This window comes from Dermacentor albipictus, chromosome 5 (assembly GCF_038994185.2).
Source record: "Dermacentor albipictus isolate Rhodes 1998 colony chromosome 5, USDA_Dalb.pri_finalv2, whole genome shotgun sequence".
NCBI classification, from domain to species: domain Eukaryota; kingdom Metazoa; phylum Arthropoda; class Arachnida; order Ixodida; family Ixodidae; genus Dermacentor; species Dermacentor albipictus.
Window position 1 is genome coordinate 158,672,970 of NC_091825.1, and position 27,879 is coordinate 158,700,848.

The 27,879-nt window shown below is 44.1% G+C and overlaps 1 protein-coding gene across 4 annotated transcripts in view; it reads right to left on the minus strand.

Moving 5' to 3' along the window:
- The window catches only part of LOC135916644 (MFS-type transporter SLC18B1-like), a 74,544-nt gene that overhangs the window by 21,041 nt on the left and 25,624 nt on the right, over window positions 1–27,879 (minus strand). Inside the window, exons 1-10 of one of the 4 annotated variants that reach the window (XM_065450075.1) lie at window positions 25,483–25,588; window positions 17,387–17,706; window positions 16,204–16,299; window positions 15,009–15,082; window positions 14,783–14,930; window positions 13,147–13,215; window positions 11,492–11,594; window positions 9,604–9,767; window positions 8,804–8,902; window positions 4,162–4,250 (exon numbers count right to left, since the gene is read on the minus strand). In XM_065450075.1, the coding sequence (XP_065306147.1) occupies window positions 4,162–4,250; window positions 8,804–8,902; window positions 9,604–9,767; window positions 11,492–11,594; window positions 13,147–13,215; window positions 14,783–14,930; window positions 15,009–15,082; window positions 16,204–16,299; window positions 17,387–17,653 (1,109 nt within the window). In that variant the 5' untranslated portion in view covers window positions 17,654–17,706; window positions 25,483–25,588. Of the gene's footprint in view, window positions 1–4,161; window positions 4,251–8,803; window positions 8,903–9,603; window positions 9,768–11,491; window positions 11,595–13,146; window positions 13,216–14,782; window positions 14,931–15,008; window positions 15,083–16,203; window positions 16,300–17,386; window positions 17,707–23,190; window positions 23,320–25,398; window positions 25,589–27,879 lie in introns of those variants that run through there. The other 3 variants (XM_065450074.1, XM_065450077.2, XM_065450076.2) reach the window with 3 other exon arrangements.

The following is a 27,879-nucleotide window of genomic DNA, read 5'->3' on the forward strand; positions in this document are numbered from 1 at the left end:
TGCATTATGCGCTCTGTGCAAGTGTATACGGGTAACCCGAGAACCCGCTTAGTAATCTTCCTAAGCTGTGCATTCAATTTATCCCGCTCAGCCCGTTTCATTGATTCATGGCTGCCACGTATGTAAAGTGGCACAGAACGAAAGCATGCATTAGTCGAAGAGGTTATCCTCCTTGAGTCCATGATGCCGATTTGGTACCCTCCGAACTAAGCGAATGGCACTTTCAGTGTTAGCAATAAGCTTGCCTATAGTCTTGCTATTTGTACGCCCTGGCTGAACGATCATGCCCGAGACCTTGATCGAATCGACTTTGGGTATGCGGCAACCATTTCTTATATATACATTGATGTCTATGTCTTCTAACGATGTCCACCCCTTGGGCCTTGGACCGCGTTTTTTGGGACTATACAGTAGGAGTTCCGACTTCAAGGGTGAGCATCTGGGAATGGTAGGTTCGAGATAGGTTTTGATAGTGTCCATGGCCTGCGGTAAGTCTCCCTCAAGCTGACCATCATTGCCTTTTGTGCACCTCATAGTGATATGATCAGCATAAATGGTGTGTTTGATGCCTTCAATCTCGAGAAGCTTTCTGCTTAAGCCGACCATGGCTATGTTGAATAAAGAGGGGAAAATGACAGCCCCCTGTGGCATGCCCCTCTTGCCGAGTTCCAGCAGTTGTGATTGGAAATCGGCCACCCGGAGGGTAGCCTTCCTATACGAGAGGAACTATCTGATGTAATTTTATTATCTCTCGCCTAGATTGAGCCGAGATATTGAGGCCAGGATATACTAATGTAAAATGTTGCCGAAGGCCTTCTCAAGATCAAGTCACATAATGGCCCGAGTGTCGGCAGAGACGTTGTCTATAATTTGATGCTTAATCAGTTTCATAGTATCCAGTGCGGATAGGCCTGCTCTGAATCATATCATACTATGGGCGTAAATCTCGTTATTCTCCGAGAACTAAGACAGTCGATTGAGGACCGCGTGCTCCGCTACCGAAATGCCACCGACGTATTAGGGCTCATGCGCTCCACGTCGCGCAACACAGACAGATAAGCAGTCAATGACTTGATATGGAGTGATTAGGGGTTATATGGGTCTCATACGTTTGATAATGGTTCGACGTGGATGGACAAGGTGCTGAAGAGCGATAAAGGCTTATAATGGTTGGATCAATTCTGATAATGTTAATGAGAAATGATAACGGTTGATAAGAATCGGATCAAATCCGATAAGTTTGATAAGGACCAAAAAGCGTTCATAAGGATGGGATCATCTCGAATAACGTCGGTAAGGACAGATAAGGGTTGATAAATATCATATAGAGTCCTATAAGGTTGATAACAGATAACATTTGATAAGGGGCTGAACTAGTCCGATAAGGTTGATAACGACTGCTAAGGGGTGATAAGCTTCATACTAGTCAGAGCAAGTTTCATTACATAGACAATGACACCGGGCGGCCTGGATATAAGCAAGTGGCACAATGCTTACGCATACTTAGACAACTCCCAGTGGAGTTTATGCAGTAATTTTTGCTTAATATGCTAAAATACCCGTAGGTATCAGCGTAAGAAGTCGAATTTCGGCCCGAATAGCTTTTATAGCATGTTTGCACTGAGCTGCTGTGTTTTCTAGCTTTCGATAAAATTGCATGGTTTACTCTTTCAATGAAGTTATTCGCATATCGCGAAAGCCTCATGAAAAATTGCTCCCACCATTTAGAGAAACGCAGTTATGCATGGCTAAGAGTTCTGATGCGAAAGTGTCAAATGGCCCATTGAGCGAAAAACGCCAGCAGCGTTTGTAGCAGCAGCTAAACGGCAACTTCGACGCGCGCGGTGTCGGTGGCTCTCGTCGGAGCATGCGCAGAACAACCCCCAACCCACGCGCCGATTTGAACGGCCGCCTGCAACCGTCTGCAAAATGGTGTGGGCGCGTTCTCTACACGATAGCGTAAAGTTTTTGCGAACCATGGAGAAGTGTTTTTTGTAGGTTACGGTACATTTTTTTTCTGAAGGAACTACTACACTCAATATTTTAAGTAATATATAAAAAAAAGCAGAATGAATGCACTTTTCACGCATAAAAGTTTTATTAACCAGATGTATGTCCTAAAAAGATATAAATTGCCAGAATCAAGATTGTGGCATAAAATTGAACGATGTTTGTAAAGACATGCTTGTATCTACTATGAAAGAAGTGGAACAAAATTTGTGACATATAAAAAATGTATTGCCGTATCATAGGCGCTATCTCCGAAAAAAATTACAATTTTTCACTGGACCGGTATTCCAACACAAAAATTTAAGGGCAAGCACTACAGTTTGGCAAGCCGGGCAGTTGCCGCCAATGTTCCGGGCTGGCTTCCGTCGTCGTCGCTCTCAAAGTTGGGCGAACAGGCAACACCCCCGACTCGCTGCTTAGAAAAAAAAAACAATAATTCTCCTCCTTCACGTCCGATAGTGCAGCGTGTCCGAGAGCGGCGTGGAAAGTCTCAAAACCGGCGTTTCAAATCATCGTAAGTGGGCTAACGATGTCCGATGGGCGCGGTATGGACAGAGTTAAGGGTCCCGCTTCACAAAAAGCGGGTGCCGGCGTTGGACGATGTTTCGCGAAAAATCGTTCCAAACCACAACCGCGCAGGCCCTCCGCGTGGAGCAAAGGTGTTACTGAACTAACTGAATAAACTACGACCTAAACATAACCTACAGGCATGATAGCGTTGGATTGTAAATACAATATACCAGAAAGCATATTATGCGGAAACTAAAACACACGCCCATTTTCCAATGCGCCTGGAGTATCCATATAATTATTATCGCAATAAAAAAAGACTAATACGTCGTAGAAAGGCATTGTACGCTTTACAGTAGGCCCCTTGAGGCAAATAAATTTGAATTGCGGAGACTAGCTATAGCACTTCAAGAAACAACGTAAGTCGCGAGGCGTTTCGCTACGGAATAATCATTGTCTCTGAAGTCATGTTTAGTGAGGCTTGTAGTTTAGCAGTGTACCGTACATAATATACTCTGCCCTTTTAGTAACTGAATCTAGTATTTTGGCCACCTTATCTCCTGGTGATATTGGGTTGGTTAAGACATGTAGACAAAGCGCATATCCCGAGATATTGGCAGAAATATATAATTAAAATAGAGCCTCTCATAAAGGAATTTATCTGTCGACGTTATAGAGTTCCTTATTATGGCTACTTGCAAGAAATCTGGTTCTGCGATACTCTAAACACCATAAAAGCCATTGGTAGCTTAGATGGGACATTGTATGATTTGGCTTAGATTCATAGACAAGCCACATTGTAGTTTTTATTCTTATTATTCTTTGTGGTTCAAATACGTAGCGGTCTACCCCAAAAGCGTTTCATTAGAGCGAGTTAGGTGTGTTACTTCATAATTAATTCGCTTCGTCGGTTTATTTCCATCGCCTAAATACTTGACAAATTTAGCAAGCCTTTCACGAAATGTAGAAAGATTTTCTGCATGATATATTCACGTGCGTAAATATTTTTATATTCTAAACAAATATATTTATTTTTAATGTTCTAAAGATCATATTCTATAAATTAGAGTGTAGGTTAGACTAACTGTTGGTAATCAGTTTACATATACACGAGCTTCGGTAGTGTAATTTGTTGCCAGTAGGACGGAGTTTAGCAAATTCGTGTACTAGCGGTTCATGATTCTCACGCTGGCCATGCCGACGGTGGACTCAGATGCTAGCGCCAGAGTTTTTTCTATTATTCCGAGTACGAAACACACTGGTGGTAGTGTCGCGAAAAGCGGAGCCCGGCTGGTGTGCTTCGTTGCCAAACGCTTAGGCTGAACATGTCTGACATTCCTAGCATTAGGTTTCACTCAACGTTCGTCAACTGTGTCAAGCGAAATGGCGACTATAACGAATGTGTGGAGTGTGAGGCTCGCTACGCGGTCCGTTAACGATGCCAAGTTTTCCTTACAGTACTGCTAACCCAACGAGCGTGTAGCTTGGTTAGATGTGCGTAATGCTAATGAGCACTGAGTACTCTGTGCGATAATCCTTGGAACAGAATATTATACAAATTTATACTGTGCTCACACATTTTTGCGAGGCTGAATAAAATGACCGTGTATGGTTGCGCAAAAAAAAGTAAAATATACTTACGGGTCTTGCTGAACAAATGGCGCTGGGCCTAGTATCAGGTAGGCAAACGCCGTCATCAGTTGCCCGGCAAAAGCAAAGAATGCTGCCATCTGCGCAAAGGTAAAAGACAAAAAATGGCTGTGGCTTAGCTAAGGTTAAGCCCAGGATGCGAAGCATACTAGCCTTTATTTTTGTTGTTGAACCACTGTTTAGCCTGGTGAACTGCTGTTGCTTGGCTATATTTGGTTCGGCTAGACGAAGAAACCACTGATGCGTTACTCTGCTTCGCCTTCAAGAGTGGAACGCCACAGCGTTCCCGTCGACCCACCAAGGGGTGTAAGACAATGGGCTACGGCGCAGCGACTACGCGCCCCGCATTGGACGCGGTGAGCGTCGAACAACGCAGCGTTCGGCGCGGCAACGAAATGTGCGCCTGAGCAAGCGACGCACGCCTGAGCCTTAGAAACAGCTCGTTGCTAAGGCAACACCGCATTCACCAGACGCGCTTTTGTACCGCTTTGAAGCATCGTACTCGTGGCTGAGTGGTAGCGTCTCCGTCTCACACTCCGGAGACCCTGGTTCGATTCCCACCCAGCCCATCTTGCAAGAGTTGAGCCAAAGTCACCTAGAAAATCAGTCTCTGTAGCACGCCGCAACCTTCGCTTCTCATTCCAACGAGCAGCTCTGTCTCCAGGAGGCGTCTCACCTCGTGAGCGTCTAGCAGAGGCAAGCGCAGCTGCTTATATACCGCCGCGACGCCGCGAGCGACGGCGCGAGTTGGAGCCCCGTTTCTCTTCTGTCGTGACGTCACGGTGTCACGTGGTATTGAAGGCGACACCGCCGCGCCTGAGGAGCTGGGTTGAGCTCTCGTAATATGCTTCGCATAAAAAATTACGGTGGCACAGGTCTCACGATGACGACGGCAGTGCGACAATGGTATGACGAAGACTGTTGGCAATTAGAATAGCGATGATTTGATGACCGCCGTGGCATCACAACGATGGTATGACAATGAATGGAGGACGTTGACTGATTTATGACAGCAACGCAATGACGACGATGGCATGACAACGGTATTATGACATTGCGATGACAACGAGAGTATAACGACAGTGGCTTGATGGTGACTGTAGGACGAAGCCTGCATGATGATGGTGGTGGGACGGCAATGGCGTTACAACGGCGGCATGACGGTCATGGTATCATGAAGGATGCACGATGGCGAGTGTGTGACAGCGAGGCAATGACGTCGACGGCATGATACCGGTGGCATAATCGCTATTGAATGAAGACAGCATGATTCGGATGGCATGACGAAGAAGGATTCACGTCGATGCAAAGACGAAGGCTGTACGACGGCGACGGTGTGCAAACAATAACTTTACTAAAGGGATGACGATGGGGTAAAACGACAGCATGATGACTACTGAATGACGATAGATATATCACAACGATTGTGTGAAGACAATGGCGGGACGACGGTGGCATGACGAGAATCGGATAACGAATTTAGAATAGCGATGATAGAACAACCACGAGCACACACCTCGAAGCACAAGGTGGTAGACAACTTGGTTCCTGGGTTGGCGTTACATAGATAGATAGATAGATAGATAGACAGACAGACAGTTAGATAGTTAGATAGATAGATAGATAGATTCAAAACAACTGAAGTAGGCAAAGAATGATAACCGCATTGAAAGCAAATAGCTTTTGAATCATTTGATCAGATATATTGTTTGCTAGTGTAGACGAGCCGTATGTAAAAATACTGAAAGATATTTATAGCGGCTCCACAGCCACCGTAGTCCCCCATAAAGAAAGCAACAAAATCCTAACAAAGAAAGGCGTCAGGCAGAGAGATGCGATCTCTCCAATGCTATTCACAGCCTGTTTACAGGAGGTATTCAGAGACCTGGATTGGGAAGAATTGGGGATAAAAGTTAATGGAGAATACCTTAGTAACTTGCGATTCGCTGATGATATTGCCTTCCTTAGTAACTCAGGAGACCAATTACGATGCATTCTCACTAACCTTGAGAGGCAAAGCAGAAGGGTGGGTCTAAAAATTAATCTGCAGAAAACTAAAGTGGTGTTTACCAGTCTCGGAAGAGAACAGCAATTTACAATAGGTAGCGAGGCACTGGAAGTAGTAAGGGAATACATCTACTTAGGGCAGGTAGTGACGGCGGATCCGGATCATGAGTCGGAAATAATCAGAAGGATAAGAATGGGCTGGGGTGCGTTTGGAAGGTATTCTCAGATCATGAACAGCAGGTTGCCATTATCCCTCAAGAGAAAAGTGTATAATAGCTGTGTCTTACCAGTACTCACCTACGGGGCAGAAGCCTGGAGGCTTACGAAAAGGGTTCTACTCAAATTGAGGACGACGCAACGAGCTATGGAAACAAAAATGATAGGTGTAACGTTAAGGGATAAGAAAAGAGCAGATTGGGTGAGGGAACAAACGCGAGTTAATGACATCTTAGTTGAAATCAAGAAAAAGAAATGGTCATGGGCAAGACATGTAATGAGGAGGGAAGATAACCGATGGTCATTAAGGGTTACGGACTGGATTCCAAGGGAAGGGAAGCGTAGCAGGGGACGGCAGAAAGTTAGGTGGGCGGATGAGATTAAGAAGTTTGCATGGACGGCATGGCCACAATTAGTACATGACCGGGGTTGTTGGAGAAATATGGGAGAGGCCTTTGCCCTGCAGTGGGTATAACCAGGCTGATGATGATGATGATGATGATGATGATTGCTATAACGCACACATTTGGTCCTCTTTAATGGCTACCGGTTGCTACCTTCGAGGCACTCTGCTATTGATATTTGGGCCGTCTGATCATTTCTTGCTCTGACATTAACGTAATATGCTCATTAAGTGCTTATCGGGCTTCAGGGTTTACATTATTAATCACCAATATGGGTTAATCTTAATATGATCTTAAAAACAAGTAGCCGAGCCAGGTTTACTGTGTGTACCACACGACATATGAAACGAATAACTGCAGGAAAGTCAAGCATGTTATCGGGTACGTCTGATACATATGGATTCATTTGCAAAAGGCCGAAGTACAACACACAGTTTGCTTTTATATCAGAATCAGCATAAGAATCAGTTTTATTTATGACAAAATGAGGATAATTACAACATATGTATATACAGAAGGAGGTCCCGTTTTTAGAAACTGAAATGGGACCTCCTGTGCATGATGACTAGAATTAATAATACATAAAACAATGGCAACATGAAAAATTTACGAAGAAAGGTTTTAAGAGAGAAGGCATAAAAAAACAAGGCTTCGACTTAGTCAACGAAAAGTGAAACTACAAAAATAGCTAAGAAAAAAGAATATATATATATATATATATATATATATATATATATATATATATATATATATATATATATATATATATATATATATATATATATATATATATATATATATATATATATATATATTTATATATATATATATATAAATGGGGTAAGGAAATCAAGAGACAAAGAGAAAGTTAATAATACAACTCATACTATACTCAAATGGGAAAGTCAGAGGAAGCTAAAAGAAAATGCTTAAGGTCTGTACGAAATCTGTGAGCTTTGATCTATTTTAAAGGGAATGGCAATGTATTCCACAGAGATAAGGCTGAAAAGTGTAGTGACTGCTTACCATAGTTGGTGCGAACTAAGGGTAAAATGAAGTTAATATCTTCAGCAAATCTAGTATTACTTCTATTAGTAAGGGAAGTCTTCGGTATGATGGCTACTGGAATATCATTGTTTAATGCCCTAAAAATAAATATGGCCAGGTTATATTTCACAAGGTCAGTCACATTCAAAATATTATGTGCATGTAACAGCCGAGTTGCGCTAATGCTACGAGGTGAAAATGTTATTAGCCGAATAGCTCGATTCTGAATGACCTGCAACGAAGTTAGGTGACTGTTATAAGTGTTTCCCCATGATTCAATGTTATGGCTAATAAGACAATGAACAAAAGAATAATAAAGCGACATGAGAGTAGAAAATGATAAATATGGTCGTTCTTTGATTAAAACGCGTATCCCGTTTGCCATTTTCTTTTTAACATTAGCAATGTGAAGGTCAAATTTGAGATGGTGGTCAAATTCCACACCTAAATAGGTGCAATGATCAACTGCATCGATTAGGTGATTGTTGATTGAAATAGACTGAAGGAACTCAGGCGATCGCTTATGTGAGGAAAAAACGACAAAATTGGTCTTATTATGGTTAATCTGTAGCTTGTTAAGTTCACACCATGTGGAAATTGTCACGAGTCTTCATTGAGCTCGCGTGTTAGCGTTGATATACAATTGTTAGAGCTAAATATAGTAGTATCATCTGCGTACAGAATACACTTCGATGAGGAGAGGCAACTGGGCAGATCATTAATATTAATTAGGAAAAGTAGAGGACCTAATATGGACCCCTGTGGTACACCAATGTTAGTAGTAGCTTCTTTAAAGTAGTACCCAGAAATATTAACGACTTGTTTTATGGAATAATGGAATAATGAAATGGAATAATGAACTTCATGGAATAATGAAGATATTATCTTAATGTGAAGCATGTCTAATCACCTAAACAAATACTACATGCCCAACATATTGTGATTACTGGATTTCTTACCTTGACGTAACAAAACAGTCCCGCGAATGCCGCGCCCACGGTGTAACTTGCAAACTGTACCATGTACAGTACTCCAAGTCTCGTGCTGCTGAGGTTGAACTGAAAGGAAGGTATAAAATATGAACAATAATTCAAACAAATACAGTTGACGCTTAACGTCCACATGCGTAATATGGGCGAACCTTGCAACTGGACGCAACAGTGCGAGTCAGAAAGACGTAATTTAAGTACAATTTTTGAAGTGGCTCGTTTATGTAATCCTAAATGTTCTCGTAAGCTTTGCCACCGAAGCATTTCAGAAAAGCATAAGCTTGTCAAAAAGCATAAAAGCAAACGGAAAACGAGTATTCTTCCCCACGACATCGCCACAGGACCTGCCACCTGCACCCTGCAACTCTTCGATATTCCACAGCCTGTTTGAGCACTAGAAAAATGCTTCTCACATATTTTTGGTTCATCAAGTTGGTTTAATTTGCGACATGAACTCTCAAATAAGGTGGGTCTATTAGTGGATATTTTCAACTGATTGAGTATCTAAACACCCACGTCACAGTTGTAATGTGACCCGTGTGCCTTAGGGTAGCAATTAATGCTTACGCAATATCACGTCTTGTAGGTAAATAAAAAAAAATGCAGACTTCAGTGATCCCTACGTCTGTGAACTCTATTACTGCAAAAGTGCCATTCGCCACAGTGAACACCAGCATCTTATTTTGTCGTTCGTTTTAAAAACATTTTGCGGATAAGCCGGATTGTTCTTGCGTTGTCATTCACATCCCTACGTACGGGAAGCGACGTACCTGTCTCAAGTATGGTTCCAGAGTCGGTTCGTTGAAACCCATGATGACCCAAGAGAGCATAAGGGTTACCATGTTGACCATGAACAGTGGGTCCCAAAGAAGCCTATACAGCTTTTTCTGCGAGCCTTGCTCCTGCATCAGGGCCTCCTCAGGCGGAGCTGAAGCTAGAGCAAGATTTTTCAAATTGAAATTGACAATGTACGATGTATCGCTGTCGTCAAATAAGGATTAACAGGCAAACACTGCAGAACGTGGCTCATTGCGCATATCAGGTTAAGCCAAATGAAGAGGTTGGAGCTCACGAAAATATCGATAATAAAGGGTGCAAAAGTGAAGACCGCGCACTAGAAAAAGAAAATCAGTGGATTATCATAAACAGGAAGGACCATACTAAAGAGCCTACAGAGGGCATGTGGGTAGCACACGTCGATGTCTGGAGACATTATGTGAGTACCTATGGGCTCAATATTTAGTAACAACCATATGAAGCCAATGGACAATAAACAATCGAAGCATTTGCAAAGGAAGTGTTCTTTATTACAAAACATTGTTATTAAATAAAAATCAAAATTCAACTTGCGAGAAAGTTCATATATTTGATAAACGAAAAGCTAAACACAAGTGGAAGAAAAGACAACTTTATCGCAGATGTGAGCCGAATCCATAACCTCCGCATGTAGAGAGATCCATGCAACTGCATCAACGAAAGTAGCGGCTCTATCAGCGTTCGACGAACTTCGGGAATCTTCTGAAATGAACTGAAAGTAATTGTAACGCAAAAATAATTCCTACTGTGTTCATTGGCGACATCGTTCTTATTCCGCTTCATCGCTTTTCTGCCTTTTATAAAGCTCAATTACAGTATGTGATATTCGTACTGGACATGTCACTTTCAAGTCACAGTAAATTCGCTCATAAAAACTTTCGACTTGAGCTGTTTCAATAAATTAGTGAATTCTATCATTTTTATGGCTTGAATGAGGACGCTTGCACTTGGTAGCGTCCATTTTTGGTCAGCCTTTCGCAATACGTTTCAGACAGTGTGTTACATGGCACTACTAAAATGAGCCCTATAAGTTCGATCACATGATACCAGTGATGCTAATCTCAGAAGTTTAACCGAGATAACTTCAAGAAAGGTTTTGTAGCTGCAGCGAAATTTTCGAATCACGCTTAAGTTTGAAGTGTAAACAGTATAAAATAAAATAAAGTTGGTAAAGGGGGCTTTACATAAATGGAAATACCTGGCTGACAGAGTGTCGAGATCCTTTGTAAACAGTTGAACGAAGCACCATGTTTGCCACTAGTACACGGAGATGCAGTGAAATGCCCTTGTGCTCTTTCTATTGTCTCATCTGTCTACCTGTTGCGCTGAACCTTTGAAGTGATAATGAGATCATCTTTCTTTTTTTGTGATCTTGAACTGACATTCTCTCTTTTGCGAGGCACATGCTTGACTCAAGTGATGTGCAAACTTCGCCACGTGCAAGCGATCGTAGTAAAGGGCTCATGTGGCTCAAGGGGCCTGATGCGATGCGTGTTTTGATGTGGAGATGGGCATGATGGTTATGGTCATTAATTCTGCGCCATGATATATATCGCGGTACGTCGTGCCACACTGCACTTGGATAAAACTTCTACCGCAAGATTTCGTGAAGGTAGTGAAAAGTACTAAAGCATTGGTCATAAAGCAATTGTTAATTTTTTTCATTACACCTACATGTTGGGCCAAAGAAGCGCTACAGGTGTTAATGTGAAAATAATGAAAGCATGCAACTCTTCGTGCCATTAAAACCCGCTAAACACACTTAAGAGGAAACCTGTTCAATAGTATATCTGATTGTCTAATGCACGCAATAAATGACTCGCAGAACAGAAGGCTACCTGCCTTCGGGATGCTTGTTTGGGACCTTCTTGTGCTTGATAATCCATGGAATCGATAGGATGATTATGGTGCCCAGGACAAAGAACGGCAGAGGGTATTCCCACAACTGCGGCGAAGAAAGTTTTTCTGAGGATACGGTCACGAACTCTGAAATCCCATGTCCGGTCGTGGACAATATGAAAGGAAACACTGAATTCCTTTTTACGTAACGATTACTCCTAATGTGTGAGCTCGAATGGGTCATTCAATATGTAACAATTTGCTTTCCCGAGGAACATTTAACCTCACTGAGCACATTTATATGGGCCATCTATGTTTAGCCATCCGTCTTGAAGGAAATTTCCATGCTTGCTTTCATATTGCTTATAGGGTATAACTGCCTGCAAAACCAGAATTTTATCTGGCTAACGTCCCTGCCTTTTACATCCTGTTAATCTCTTTCTCTCTAAAACCACCTTCCATGTTTTAAAGATTTGACTTTCATATTAGCGCTGCCGAAAACAATGAGAAATTATCTGTCATATCGAGAGACATTCTTGTCCTATTTTGGGACGTCTTTTTATTGCCACAACAGGTGTTTTTACGGTAGCAGCAGACATTTCTGCAATCCAGTGGAACGTCCTGTCCCGATGACAAATACGGGATTTCGTTAGCAACTACGTCTGGCGCAATTTCACGTGTTGTCCTCACAACTCATGTGACAGCAGGTCGGGCTGGTGAGACGAATTTCAGTCGGATGTTGTAGCATAATCTACTCTCTGCATTAACTGTAAAGGCTCATTTATATAATTGATCCAACTTGCAATGCATAAACTTGCAAGACGGGGTTGAAAATTGGGTTTGGGCAATATCCTTGTGTTGTAGTTGAGGTTAAAATTTCTCCGTCTCCTTCTTCGGTTGCGTTAACTATAATTTCTGGGCTTTTATTTGTGTGTTTCTAATGCATCACCTCCTACTCCCTCTACCAGTAGGTAATTTGTTCCTAACATTCTTTATATTTATTCTTTTTTTTTCATTTCTACTAAAAATTTACCAACGATTACGATACTCCCTAATGCGAAATTTCAGCGAGGCTCGATACGTGTTTTCGTTTCGCGATATAATGGCTGGTGCAGACAATCTGCTTTGAGCGGCACGTTGCAAGCGGAGCGAAATGTGGCGCGACTCCTCTGCTAATCTGGACATCGCGAGAGCCAGCGCGTGGGTGACGTATGGCCGCGATTCAGAGCAGCTGCCGCCGAGAGACCGGCCAGGCAACGCGAGCTACTCTGGCGCCATCTCGTAGCCATCGCCGCCGAACTACGCTTTTCTTGTCACCCTTTCGTCGTACTCTCTTCCTCCTACACTTTCCGCCTGATGATTCCGCTGCACGCTTCTCTTCCGCCTTTCTCCTCGCGTCTTTCATCGCCCGCTGCGCTCCGCGTTCACTCTTTCATCTTTCGCTGTGCTCGTTCGGTGATGCCGCCGACGCAGACGCTCGCCGCAGCAACGGATGCCTAAGAGCGGCGCTCTAAAAGAAACTATGTCCTGAAATGTTTCTGTGGCGACCTAAGGTGACCATGTTTTTTTCTCGTAGTCTGACAGTTCTAAACCTCTAATGATACACATGATGAGCAGCAGTGAACAACGAGAAGAAAAAAGAAAACCACTTTACGCACGTCGATCAGAGTTCCTCCGAGCACAGAACCAGCCATGTTCCCGCATCCGAACATGAATTCCATGATGGCCTGAATTTTGAAAGAAAATGAGACGTGCGGGTGTGAAACATTGCGGTATTCTTTGTTCGGGTTAAATTGTTTTAATCGTTTCCTTTAGAGGTCCTGAAGCAGAAAAGAGTATGGGACATGCATTTCTGCTCTAGGCAGAAAATGATATAGAAAACGAGAGAAAGCTTACCAATACGAAGAGAGAACAAAGAATTTTTAAAAAGTTTGCAATGCCCTGGGATTTAAGAACGGCTTCATTGACTGGCGTGCCACAGCCACAAACAGAATTTTTGACTTCCCAACAGGAAACTATATAATGAAACTGCGATATCTCAAGAAGAATCGAAAAGTACATCTTGTAAGTATAAACTCTTCTTTGTTGATTTCGAAGCTCCGCTTTAATAACGGAGTCACGTGTTTGATGGTGGGGTCGGACCTTGCTCTCTCAACCCAACAGGCTCTAGCAGCATTGGAGTGCACTCGAACGCCTACTCCTCGTGCGTACGCCAGCTACCCCTTTCAGACGATTGGGGCGCATGTCGCGCGTCGTGTAGCAAGTGCGAGCGCATGTGCCAGTCTTATTATGTCAAAAACGCAGAAAGGAAATGAGCAAATGGAGCTTCTGCAGAAATTATCGAATATGATTGTCAATGTAAGCAAACAGTCGAACACTTCTAGGAACCTAATCATTTTAATAAAGGAATGAAGCGCTTCAAGGCGTGTATTTCTTCAGTGAGGTAATGTACACCGAGCGGTCTACCACAGCATCTAAACCTGCAGACGCCCCAAAGCTTTCCGGCGAGAGCACGTGCGTCTCAAAGAGCTACAACAGTTGGCGTTTTTTGCATTGGCGCCTTTATATCGGCTGTGAAAGGCAAACTAACTAGCGAACGCCGACTGCCAGCCACCGACTTCGAACACGGCCTCGAGAGCCAAAGAAAGCTATTCGCTTTAAGAGTAAAGTTTACCACCGAAATTTGCGTCACATATTTCTCTGCACTACTCTCCCCACCATTCTTGTTTAAAAAAAAAATCAAATATCGCCTTCGTTCCAATGATATCACTGTGTCGGCGTCTCCTGGTATGCATTCGCAAAAACTGCTTTTCTGCGTTTGCGCGCACCTTTTTATCTATGTAACACATAAAGAAAACATTGCTTGATATTACATATTGCATAGTGTGGCAGGATTCTCCTTGCATAGATCCCGACATATGTGTTCGATGTGCATAACATTTTTTTTTTGTTCAGGGCCTTGTTTCTTTTACTGTTGAGTATGTTATGCCATCCCACTTTTCTTCCACTCTTACTGCCAGACACTGTCGTTTTCGTGAAAAATCAGATACAACCAAATTTATTATTTAGTGCCCCTCCTTGGCCCATTGCTAACACTATCTACTGCATTTCAAGTTAAAAATAATGCCTAAACAAATGACCACAATGATGCAAGCAGTGATATGAATTATGGAATGCTAACGTTTATAACGAAGACAATGTTTGAGCAACATCGAATGAAATTGCCCACTTGTTACGGAACAGCCGAGTTAAGATTGTTAATATGTCCAGTCGTTCACTGAGCACATGACTTACGATGATGACACCGCTGCTCTGGTGCAGCTCCGAGGTGACTACTGAGTACGCTGAGACTAGGTACACTGTCTGCACGAAGCCGCCGAAGATTACTGCCACCAAGGAGAGGGCCAGGAAGACGGTGCCTCCTGGTGACCAGTAGAGGGACCTATAGCATGAAGGAAGATGGATGCGCACTGTTGTCTGCGGTGCTACGTGAAGATGAGGCTTGGTGTTGGCAGCTTACCCAAACATGACGTTGTACAGGAAGAAGCCAACTTGGCCGCAGAGGTAGCATTTAAGTGGAGTCGAAAGAATCATCTGAAATAAGTGAAAACATCTACATTCAACAAGTATGCGGCTTTCCAGACAAGAAGAGCCAGTGAATGATGAAACGACTTAATTAAAAGCTACATGAAAGAACTACAGGAAGTGTTGTCCATTTAGATACACTGTTATGTCGGCCATATGTTCTCTGCTATCACATTTTCTTCTAATTTAGCGTTATTCGAATCTCGTCCATATAAAAGGTTATCTATAGCCTTTGTCAAATGCGTACAGGCTATACCGCGCCTTCATCGTATATATGACGTTCGGCTGCGCAGTGCGGTTCCCGCGGCACTCTTGACGCTCCAAACCCTGGTGCGTACGCGAGTTGTTTTCACTTCTCGGGGCTCCTAGAGTTTATGGCATAGCGTGTAAGCTCCTCTAAGACGCCTGCACTGAGCCTGATGGTGGCAGGCAACGTAGCCAGTATGCGTTTGACAAAGAGGGCACCTCGGTAGGTCTCTATGCATTAAGGTTTCTTGTGATCCGTCACAGCACTGCGATGTGGTGCATCACTATATATACTGCAGAAATGAAGACACGAAAACAAACTATTTATTCCAAAACATTCTAAAAAGCTTACTAAAAATTTCACGCATTTCATTCAGGACAGCTTGGTTCAGGCTAAGTTTGACTGCCGCCTTGGTTGATAAACGCTGCTAACATGCTTAAGTAGAAGGCGCCTAACCTATCATTCTTGTCTGTAACGAATATTTTACTGTAAAGCCAGGGAAAAACAAAAACGCGTTTATATTTGTTTCCCCTTCCTTCGTTCCTGTCTGCATTTGCGGAATACCAGCGTTGTCCTCCTGATTGTAATCATATGGTAGCTAAAAGAAAGAAAACAGTTGTCAACAGTGAATCTTTCTTGTGTTATTTGTCATTCGTCATGGAGGTTAAGATTAAGGTATTCTAGTTTAACTTGACAGAACGTCTGGGTCAGAGGAAATTGCTCGTAATACAATATGCGTCAAATTCAACTTCCAAGAAACAGTATGTTAGGTAAAGTGCGACCCGATCAATAGACATATGAGTATGTCAGCCCACTTAGGCAGCAAAAGAATCAGAAATCGAATATGTGAATTTGGCAAACAAATACAGGATTGCGTACTCACAAGTCTTTCTGTGGATATGGATCCAAGAAGCATTGTTAGCTTGAACGTCGAAAATACGAAGCCGTACTTCCATGCTTCGAGACCAGCTTTCGCCGCCTGCAACAACAACGTGGCGAGAAATCAAAGCAAGCAGTAAAAGATTGCATGCTTTAATATTCTGTAATAGCCAGTGCCAATGTGTGTTGATGCATAATAAAAGCAAAATAAATTATGAGGTTTTGTATGGCAAAACCACTATCTAATTACGAGCCATAAGTTTTTATTATTATTATTATTATTAAGCGAGGACCAGTCTGGCAACTGCCACCGGAAGGGGCACAACGCCTGCCTACTACCCACACTTATTCAATAACATGTCAGCAACCACTACGCACAGCGTCAGTAAATTCAATCTCAGCAACCAGGCGTGTAAACACAAAGAACACACTTTTACGTCTGCCATCTGTGAGTCTTCAACATGTGACTAGCTCTCGCATGCTAATCGGCCAGCAAGAGGGCCGTTACACATTACACATTACTGTACCTGCGAAGACGTCAACAGACTTCGTGCTAGTGGCTTCGCTTCTTCGTTACATTATAAGTGGTGAACAAGCCACACAATTTCTTTCCTATTTTCTTTTCTACATTTTTTTTAAAGGAGAGGGGGGAGGGGGGGGGGTCCTACGAAGTTATGGTCGAAGTTGTCATCATGCGAGACATTTTGGTAAAAACATCACGTTCCTCCTGACTGAAAAAAAGCCGAGACCGCCTGTTTTGACAGAAATTCCTCACTTTTTTTTTTATTCTGAATGACTAGTGTGTTAAGATATTTCAGTAAGGACTTCGACAGCAAATAAATATTGGTATGATGAGCCAGTTGCCCTGGTTCTTCATGTTTCCGTATTAATTTTATGGTAAAAGAGAAAATTTACGTGCTTCCCATCGATGAGACAATAAATCTTTATTTCTGACCTTCTTTCCTCCTTTTTGTGATTGACTGACTGCCAAGTGTGAACATTTGCGCCTAGTTCGTAGAATTGAATAGCGAAAGGACAAGAGGTGAAAGTATGCCGAGGCTCACACCGAGAGGAAGCGGCTATAATAACCGGTCGACACTTTGGCACACACAGCACTCTCACCCTTTATGCCGTCTGCCGAGAATGTCATGCGTGAGAGGTTCAAAACTAAATCTATCAGCACTCACGAGACGAGGATAGTACGGCTGCATGAGGGAGAATGCCGCCGACACCCAGAAGTGGGTGTGTATGAGCGGCACGAGCCATGTGTACTGCCTCAGCCTGGACAGCACGCCTGCGTCCCGGAGACGGTGCTCGCCGCCTCGCGAGTCCTTCTCGAAACCGGCGGCGGCGGCGGCGTCCTCTTCGTCGCGCGACGACAGGGCTACGCATTTGCGGTGACCTTCGCTCGGGGAGTTGTCGGCTCCCGTTGGCGCCGGCACCGACGTTCCCATGGTGAACGGGCACCAGCCGAGTTCAGCGCTCCATGTGGCGCCCTGTCATTTGTCTGGAATTGAGAAGAGGTTGTCAAGGAACAAGGAAAATACGTGCGAGAATGGTATATTTTGTTTGTGTGTGCGGCAGCTCGACAAAAGCGTTTTCGTCAACTGGACGGGGTACTGATCTTCCCCAACACTGAACTTCAGCTTGACGCGCACAACTTGCCGTTGTCGTATTGTCCCTACAACGTTTACTGGTGTACTGAAACGTAACCGCTCTTACTGGACGCCGTGTGGCACTGCGGATTACGGGACTTTTGCGCTATTTAAACCTCAGGCTACTTAACTGCTCTTTATCAAGTGTTACCTTATTCGCACGAGTTATAGGCATGCTCACGACTGTAAATGTTACAATCTTATTTATAATTTCTTATTCTGTGAATGCTTTTCTTTTCTTTATATTTGCTTAATTATTAATGTTTATTGCAATGGGAGAGAATGTTATCCCTCGAAAATGTTCACTTAGACCACTGGGATCACTCTTTCGCATCTAAACGTCCATAATAATCATCAATGTACCACTGAAAGGTAGCGTTATCATGTTGAAGATACCTTCCTGTTCCTCGGTCATGTTGGCAGTAAATAACTGTGCGATGAAAGGCAAAGTTATTTCTGTTGAGTTGTGGGTGATACTTTTACGTCGAAGCTATATGCAGGCCTTCCCACGTAACCTGAGCCAATACTTTAAAAATATAAGGCGCGTCGGAAACGAATTGAACTGAACGCATACTATTCGCAATAGCCTAGAGTAACTTAGTAACTTTTCCCCATAACTCGCTCGTAAATCAAGTTTAATTAACCAAATTTGTAATTATTTGCTGAGGAGCCCAAGTATGATACGCAGGTTTGTGGAGTACCTTCACAAACCATCGATCGAGTTCTTTTCTGTACGATACGTCTCACGCAGTCCTTTTTTCTGGGTTGCGAAGAAAGCCCACGAAATATGAAGAATGCTACGTGACCGAGTGGTTTCGCCGTGGTATCGTGCTGCTCTCAAGCGGGCGTTGGGTGAACAAGGTCGGCTGCATCGCGCCCGGCGGCGGAGAAGCGGCACGGTGTTGTGATGGTTGCAGACAGCTGTGCCGGCGGATCCCGTCGGATGACGGCTCAAATGCATGCTGCTGACCTTGGCCACCGAAAGCATCCGACCACAACTGTGGTCGGATGTTTCAGTTTTTCTGCTGATTGCTTATCTTTTTGAAATCTAGCAGAGCAATTTACTGAGCTTGGCATGTCATGGAAATGCTGCCTTAATATGTATGCTTGTTCTACTAAATTTGTCTGCGTGCCTGGGGATGAAAGTATGGGGAAAGTGTAAGTACCATAGTCGCCTCTAAACTTACGAAACTGATTCCACATCCTTTTGTATGTTATCGAGCTATTTGTGGAGGATACATAGTCTTTACAAGACTTGTCTTTCGACTTGTCTGCCTGTGTACCTGGCTTTCGCTTTTGCTTTTCTGAAAGAGAGGAGGTGAACTTGGGTTGGGTATCACCGAAAAATACCCCGCGCTTTGTTTTGTATTTTTTCTGTTTTTCTACATTCATTCGTCCAACAGGGTTTTAATGTTTTTTCCTAAGAAGCCGGAAGATTGCGGAATTATCTGTTCTGCTGCTGCAAGTATCGAGACAGCAATCTTTTCATTCATTTCATGTATCGTTAGTTCTGCGGATATGTCATCAAGACTGGCCTTTTCGCTGAAGAAAGTCCAGTATGCTAGATGGAGTTTCCGACGAGGTGATCTCGACCGATAAAAGAGAGATAGAGAGCACAGCGTCAGATCTAGACAACTCATAGTTCCTGTGCTTGGGGAACAATAGGTTGCCGCACCAATGTTTAAAATGCATATGGTGTTTATTAGAATAAAATCTTCAAGTGTTTGTTCCCTCGTGTCAGTTGTTTTGCTACCCCATAACGTGTTATGCGCATTAAAATCACCGGCTACTAAAAAAGGTTCAGGTAGCTGGTTTAAAATTAACTCCCGATATCTTACAGTAAAATGCGAATGCGGTGGAATGTATATTGAACAAATGGTTTATGGTTTCGTGTGCTAAAACGGTGACAGCAACAGCTTCTATGTGACTTGTAATGGCAACTTCTCTAGCTGCAATACCACCCTGCGAAACAATGGCTACACCACCCGAAAGCTGGTTCTCCTGAGTACGGTTGCGCCGTATAACAGTCAAACCTTTTAATATATTTTTTTATTGTGTTCTTCGCCTAGGCTTGTTTTCTGTAAGCACAAGGCCACAGGAGAGATGTCCCTTAACATATCTTTGATGTCACCTAATTAAGTTGCGTAAGAGCCCACTACAATTACAGTGGATGATAAAAGTCATTTTGAAACTGAAAGGTAAAAAATGGATTAAATGTGAATGAGAATAAGAAAGATGTTAGGTAACACAGATCTAAAGAAGGCTGATACAAAGAAGCGATAACCTTTAGCTTATCACTTTCTTGTTTAACATGGTTATTCGGACTTTCTCGCTCTTTCCACGCTCGCGAGATCGGTTGTCCTTCGGTGTCGGCGACACCAGGGTATTTGCGTCGACCTCCATCGCTCTGTCCGAGAGGACGGGGAGTTGGGCGCCGAGACACGTGTCTTGGGCCTCTTAGGGTTCGGCGGATTTGTGCGCGCTGAGGGACTGGTGTCTGCAGGTCCTTCGATGAGGATGGAGCCGCACTGGCTGCTTCCAGCAATGGGGCGGGAGGGATCACGCGGGACCTGTGTGCGTGGGCTCGGAGGACTCCTGAGGTCTATGTGGCGCTGCCACCACCTGCATCACATCGCCATAATTTCTTCTCGAAAGGAATTATAGTCGGTTTCTTGCTTCAAAGAACGAGATTTTTCCTTTCACATTTAGTGCAATTGCTTTCTTTTCTTTTTGCAGCAAGGGCAAGACCGCGACTAAGCTGGGTGGTCTCCTTTGCAGTTAATGAAATGTCGGGGACAGGCACGTACACAGGATTTTTTTTCGGAGGGGGCCTAACCCAAGGTAACTTTTCTATGAAAATGAAGGGCGGAAGGGGGGGGGGTACCTTTACTAGTACAAACGTGAATAATGCCTGCCGTTCTCCATAAGGACGCGTAAACTCTCAAAAGAGTTATGAAATAAGGCGTATCTCAGCGGTACGCCGTGTGAGATGCCCCTCTCACACACAATTGACACACAAAGAACCATATCAAATGGACTCGCGCAGGAAAGAAGCGCAGGAAAAACACTACCAAAAATCAAGTAACAAGCAAAAGTCTACAATATTGATTTCTGATAGTGTTTTTTTTTAATTAGCTCTGGAAGAATTATAGAGAAATATATATATGGGAACAATCACAGGGTTCCTTTAGATCCATCGTTTACTGCTCTACAAAGTGGAAAAACCGACTCGTATTGTTGTTTAGGAAGTTGCGTAGCGATGTGTAGCCGCCGGTCCCCCATAGCCGCGTAGAACGCCGAGCGCTACACTTCTAGACGCACTGCGCTCACCGCAGAAGGTTAGAAAAAAGCCCACATAAGCACATCAGCGAAGTGGCTACGTCAAGCGGCTCGACTGATAACTGTAGAAGCGTCTTTCAAAACCCACGGAATCATTCCCCACTTCCGGTGGCGCTTTCCGTACTTTCTTCATTAAATAAAACGATTTTGACCCATAAATGTTTTCACGAATGACGGTTAAATTCCTTATTTTCGCTTTTCCTTCCTGTTCGGCTGTGGCCTCGGCTCTCTCCCTTAGTAGATCGCGTAATTTCTGAACTCCTTGCGACTCTCGTTTCCAGTTGCCAATTTGCACGAGAAGTGCTCTACAATTAGGGAAATACCAGACGAGGTAACGGGTGCCATTCGTATTGCTTATGGGTTTAGCGGTTGATGCAGGGCTTGATGACGGACGGTGGTTCCCATGATCTAATTTTCTTCCTTTCTAACCCATATCATGGTTCCGAGGATCTGCCAGCGTTGCGGTGAGCCATCACTCGAGGAAGCGATGAGGCAAAAGGAAAAGTTAAAGGCAGCTGGTGTTTTCTCCTGCCGCCACTCGTTCCAAGAGCATGCAGACCAGTTTACAACGAACTGAATCCCTTTCCTGGTTCCTGGATGAGTCTAAACAAAGAAGATTGAACTAACGAAAAAAGCAGCGATGCGCGTGACCGTTGCAATAGATGGTGACAACTGAGTACACCTCAAGTTAATCACACGGGCACTGAATCGATAAAGAAACTGGCCTTTACATCCAAGGGGGATGCCTATAACTACCGCCATCCAAAAGGAGAGAAAGAGGTAGCAGAATCTTGACCGTCTAATAGCTGTGAAGTGTCTCAAGCTTGATTTGGTGGCGCTTCAGGAATATGTGTAAGGATTGGTGGTGCGGGCAGGGAGGGGGGGAGGGGAGGAGCTATGCCACTTAATTTCGCTCGCCCCCCCCCCCTCCCCCCCCCTTGCCCCGGCGTACGTGCATGGTCGGGAAGGAGTGCAACTGTCGCATTCGGGGTCATTGGAGCTGCATTTAGCACAGGTTGCTTGTCTCAGTATGCATGTGAAGCATGCTCAAACCTTTGGCATTTGAAACATTGTTTAGGGTTCGGGATATACGGCCTGACGTTTACTTTTACGTACTCTGCATCCGCGCAGGTAGACATACGCTTGTTCCAAAGCTGAGTATAACGTGTTTTGTGGGGATTTCTTGATGAACTCTGCTGATGACAATTATTTGTACTTTAGTCACGTTTTGTTCCTGAATCATTCGAGCAGTTCCTCATCACTCAGTCCACGAAAGTTCTCCTCAGATATCACAACATTGCTTGTATTTAGTGTTCGCTTAGCTGTAATCGTTACTGTCGCGTCCCCAATATTGGTAAGTTCCGAGAGTTCTTGTGCTTGACCTTTGTCATTTATTTCAAGGAGTTCCCCACTAGACATTTTGGAGGCTTTATATATTGGTCCGATTTGGTCTTTCAGGCACTTGGCCACTAGAAACGGCGAGAGCTTGCTTAGTAGTATAATGTTTTCGCTTTGGATTGCGCAGCACTTGGGAAATGATGGTACGTTGTTTCGAAAGGATAACTGGAACGGTGCGTCGGTGCGGCATCTTTTCAGACCCCGATCATAGACAACAGAAGTTTGGGCTGCCATAAGAAAATGTGCATGTTCGGCAACAGTGCCGACTGCCTACCACGGAGCCCAACGTGGGGGCGTGGCAGAGCTTGCATACAAGTCTGCATGAATCCAATCATACGCCGCTACTATAACCCAATATAGTGTACCCAAGGAAGGTAGGATAGCCACTCAAGGTTAAACCTTGCCGCCAGGGAGAAAGGAAGTAAATGGAAGAAAGACGAATACAGGAAATGATAAAAAGTGGGCAGAGAGACGAACATTTGAGGAGAGAGAGACAGGAAAAGGCGACTGCCAGTTTCCTCCAGGTAGGTCAGTGCGGAGGTGCCATCTATCTGAAGCAGAGGCCAAAAAGGTGTGTTGCCTCCGCCGGAGGGCCTTACAGGTCCAAACATCCGGCACTGGCTCAACCCCCAGGATCTCCTTTTCTCCAGACATGGCTAGGCCGTGCACTGCTACACGCGGGAGGGCCAACCTTCATGTGCTCGGGTACGTGGTGTCGCAACACGCCAAACACCTGCTGACGCAGATGCCCCTGCGGGGACGTGCAAGAAATGGCTTCGTGATATTATCATATATATTTTCCTTGTAAAATTCAGTCACTATTGGCCGATCAATCTGCTCCATTAAATTGCAGTTTTTATTTATTAATTTCCGTAGGCTGCTAGCCATCCTGACATCCGTAAAACAGAGGACGCATATGTAGAGAAAGATGAAGGAAACATCGGTAATGATCTACAATACCTCACAAATACAAAAATTTTTAAAAATATAACAGAACACCCTTAAAAGGGATTTATGTTTTAAGGAAAGACTTTATCAATAGAAAATACAGCAGGACAGGGAAATAATATCGAAAGAATATGAAAATGCCGGAGGACCACTTCATTGAAGTGCGTGAATAATTAGGTTCATGGTACGTTTTGAAATAACTTTGACGAAGCCGTGCCTACGATGTAGACGCAAAGCAATTGGTTTTGTTAAGTAACACATGGTGAGCGAAATTACTAACCTACATTAATATGACATAATGGTTGTCGTATCGTTTTTCTATTCAGTTTCTGTAATACGCCCGAATCATTGTTTAATTAATATTCATTCAATAATTTAGAAGCGTTCAATAACGAAGCGCCCGTGATAGATGCGATAAAAATACTTAAATCTGCATACTGCACTGTCTTAGACTTTAGTTTAGTTTAGACTTTAGTTTCCTTACTTTTAAGCCATATATACAGAATTTTCAAAGATAGTCTGGAGTAGATACTGCAGTCCTAATCTTTGAACAGAATTTCTCGAAGAGGCGGACATTATTTGCGCAATAAATAGAAATGCGTGCTGGAATATTACCGAAATTTCACTAATTATGGTTCTAACTAGATATTTCACAGTACGCATTGCAATTTACGAAGTGTGACATGCATGTACTTGCAACGTAATATGAGGACGGCGCAATTTTTGAAATATGCACCGTAATATTTGCAGTAAAAATACCGTCTCTCCCTAATACTTTGTTTATGAAAAGAGAAAAACATTTTTTTTATCTGAGAAAGACAGAGAGGCCGGCTGGAGGACCTATGCCTCTGTCCTGCTGCACTCCGTATTAGATTTATATAGAAGGAAAATCGGAGAGGGGTAATGGGGAAGACAATAAGGATAACGTACAGGTAACTATGTACACGTGCTATATTCAGACACGTTCTGCGCACACGCCTCACCCACGTCACAATGCCCAGGCGCCTGTCATGTAGGCTTAGCGCCTTGAGGTGAGGCCATTCTTGGGAACGAATATTTTGAAAGGGTTGACCTTCCTGCTTCCCTTTCTTCTTTTCCTCCTCCTCCTTTTTGAAACGGGTGTCATCCTGACAATTCGTTCCAAGCGATCGAACTTTGTTAACTTACCTGCTACAATGCTAAAATTGCTATTTGTACCTTAAAGAAGTAAGCTAAACCTTTCACTATAGAAATGTTGCTGCGAGGCGATTGTGCATTTTGATTTCACGTGCAAGTAGATCCGCATTCTCGAGTAATCCAGCTCCATAATTGTGCTATCTGCCACAGGCGATTTTTGTAAATTCAGCATAATGTTGAAAAAAAAACGCATAGATATTGTCATATACACATACATAGCTCCCACGGACACTAGCTTAACTTTTTGTAGCATAGACGAGTTCAAGAGACAGAGCTAAACTCGCGGACAACTTTCTGTGGCTATGAAAAAAAAAGCTACGGGCGCGTGGCAGCTGCACGTGTGTTACCGCGCCAAGTAGCCCGGCAGCGTTTGACAGGGCTTTTGGTTGCTCGGAACAGACGCTGAATCTACGCAGCTTCCGCGTGCGACGGTTTAGCGTTTCCCTAGACGCGGAAAGGAAAAGCCGCAAACGCAAGTAAACCTTTATACTCAGTGGTGTGTTCTACCTTAATTAGGAGTTGCTAGTAAGGCGTCCATGTTTTGTCTTACCCAGCCTAAACTAACGTGGATTAAAACGCGGGACTCTTTCCAGCAGCTCTGTCGCTTGTGCGCACTTTGCCTCCGTAGCTTTTTCTTCATAGCCACACAAAGTTGTCCGCGAGTACACAAGGGCGTATCTTACCTTCATTAACTGCCTTTTTTTTCACATTCGGTTTTCTTTGTTCTTAACGTGTACATAGTCCAATGATGCAGTGTGTCTACATACCCCACTTTTCCTTGGCCTATCTTTAGCCGCACTGCTCGCTGTACTACCACATGCCGTTTGCAGACTCTGCGAGCATTGTGTTATTTTGAACACGCGTACTTCCTTTTGTCTTCCTTCACTTTGTGTCGAAATGACGTGGAAGGCGCAGATGGTGCATTCACAAAGGGCGTACATAAAGCAAAAGCAAGACTTAGCAAAAGCCCAATTGTCCTCTAAGTAATCAAGCTCTTGCACAAACAAAGTGGTTGCCTTTATTTTCCGGGAACATTCCATATAAATATTCCTCCTGAAGAAATCACATAAGCGACAATAAATGCTTTGCATTTGTCGATTCATCGTAGTCTTTGCTCCTACTTAACAAAGTTGTGTTCAAAATCTGGACACTTGGAGCTTTTAGCGCAGAGGCTGCTTCGCTAATTTGCGTCGGTTAAAATGCATCACTCGATTGATTACCAGCATTTAATCGAGTGCCTTGGTGTATTTATGGTTTTGCTTACCTTGCTGATTTCCATTTATGCCATAAAGAATTAGTCGACATGACGCATTTAACATAAAACGGATTTTGCTGTGGGATAGTAAACATTTGTTCGAGTGTGGCTTTCGCAAAACGGCTAGGTTCTACTCTTTGCTTCCGTTTGGGCTTGAAATTTTCAAGGTCTTTCGTGTGGCCATCTATGCAGGAAATAGCTGGATTATGTTGAAGTATTCTACCTGATAAAATAACGCCAAGTAATGCTGCTGATAATTGATTTGGTCCGGCAGATGCTTTGTCTGCCTAAACATTCTTCACTCTTTTCATACGGCTGCTTACTCATGGTGGGTTGCACTTGGCCAAAACACGTTGGCGGGCTAGTTGGTTAGAAGCCATAATACATTGTATAGGCGCCGCTGAACGAGGACGTAGAAAGAAATAGATACACAGAGACAGCGCTTTACTTTCAGCAATGGATTATTTTTGCACGCATCGATGTATGTATACCATAAGAGCGGAAACAAACCTGATAGCAAAAAAAAAAACACCTTCAGTGGTGCATATCGATGAACCGTACCTGTGTGCAAGGCATGGTGAAAACATATACTGCAATGGTTACAAAGAGAAACCGGGGAACCACATCTTTTCAGATAGCGACACTGAAGGCTTGCTCACGCACCTTTCCTGTAATTTTGCAATTTCGTATGCTTCCACTATCTCCCTTGTCATCCTGCTTTGAACCCTATACATAATGGAAGTACTTTCAAACGTGCGTTACCCAAATACCCAAATGACCCGAGGGTACCCTATGGACGTTATATCAATGCTCTTTTAATCTCTCATTGATGCATCTGCTAGTTTGGCCAACATACGTTCCTCCGCACGAAAGTGGAATGGCATAGACAACGTTATTAGTGCGGTATTGACTACAGTGACGGGGCCCGGCACTTTAACATCTGTACTACAGCGACGGGGCCCGGTACTTTAACATATGCACTACAGTGACGGGGCCCGGCGCTTTAACCTCAGCCCTGCAGTGACGGGGCCCGTCTCCTTAACCACAGACGGGACCGGCACTTTACGTCAACACTGTAGCGACATCAATGGCCGCACTTCTTTCAAACATTCTATGCAAACAACTTCGAGCACTTCACGGCAGGCAGTGAACTTTATTAAGGTCATAAGGTGCGACTCCGAAACCCCCTTAAGAGGAAGGGGGCCGCCGCGAGCCGTTCCGACGTTGGGACGGGCAGGCCGTGCCTGACCGCCTCCTCCCACTCTTCTTCCGTGGTGAGATGACCGTGGTCCCGTAACGAGGGACACCGCCAGAGCATGTGTTCTAAAGTGCAGAATGGATCTCCGCAATCCGGACACCTGCCCCGCACGGACGCGGCGTTAGGTTGCCCTTGTGATCCACCACGGCCGCCGCAAACCGGTCGGACGAACCGTATTGCGCGACGTCGACGAACGCGACCGATCGTGGATCATCGGCGACGGATCCGAGGAGTGCGGCCGCTCGGGCCCGGCGTGTGCCTACATTGCGTTGCGGGTGCACGCTGCGCGGGAACGGCGAGACCATGACGGCCTCCCGCGACCACGCGTCGAGCACGCACCGCCTTTCCCTGACGGGTTAAAGTCCAGCGCCTCCAGGATCCGCCTCCCCGCAGGCGAGGAAGCGAGCCTGACAACCTGGACTAACTTCTGTGACCCAAGCTCATCGAAGGTGTTGTAGAACCCCAGCTGCATGACCTTCTCGGTGCTGGCGCCTATGGGGATGCCAAGCACTTCACAGACCGTGGTATTTTATTCCAGTACTGTCCACAACACCACGTGAATTTCACGATGTCAGCAACTTCCGTGCAGTAATGGAATACATTGATTGCACACATACGGATCGAGCGACCGCAATGGGTACTTGTCCATGA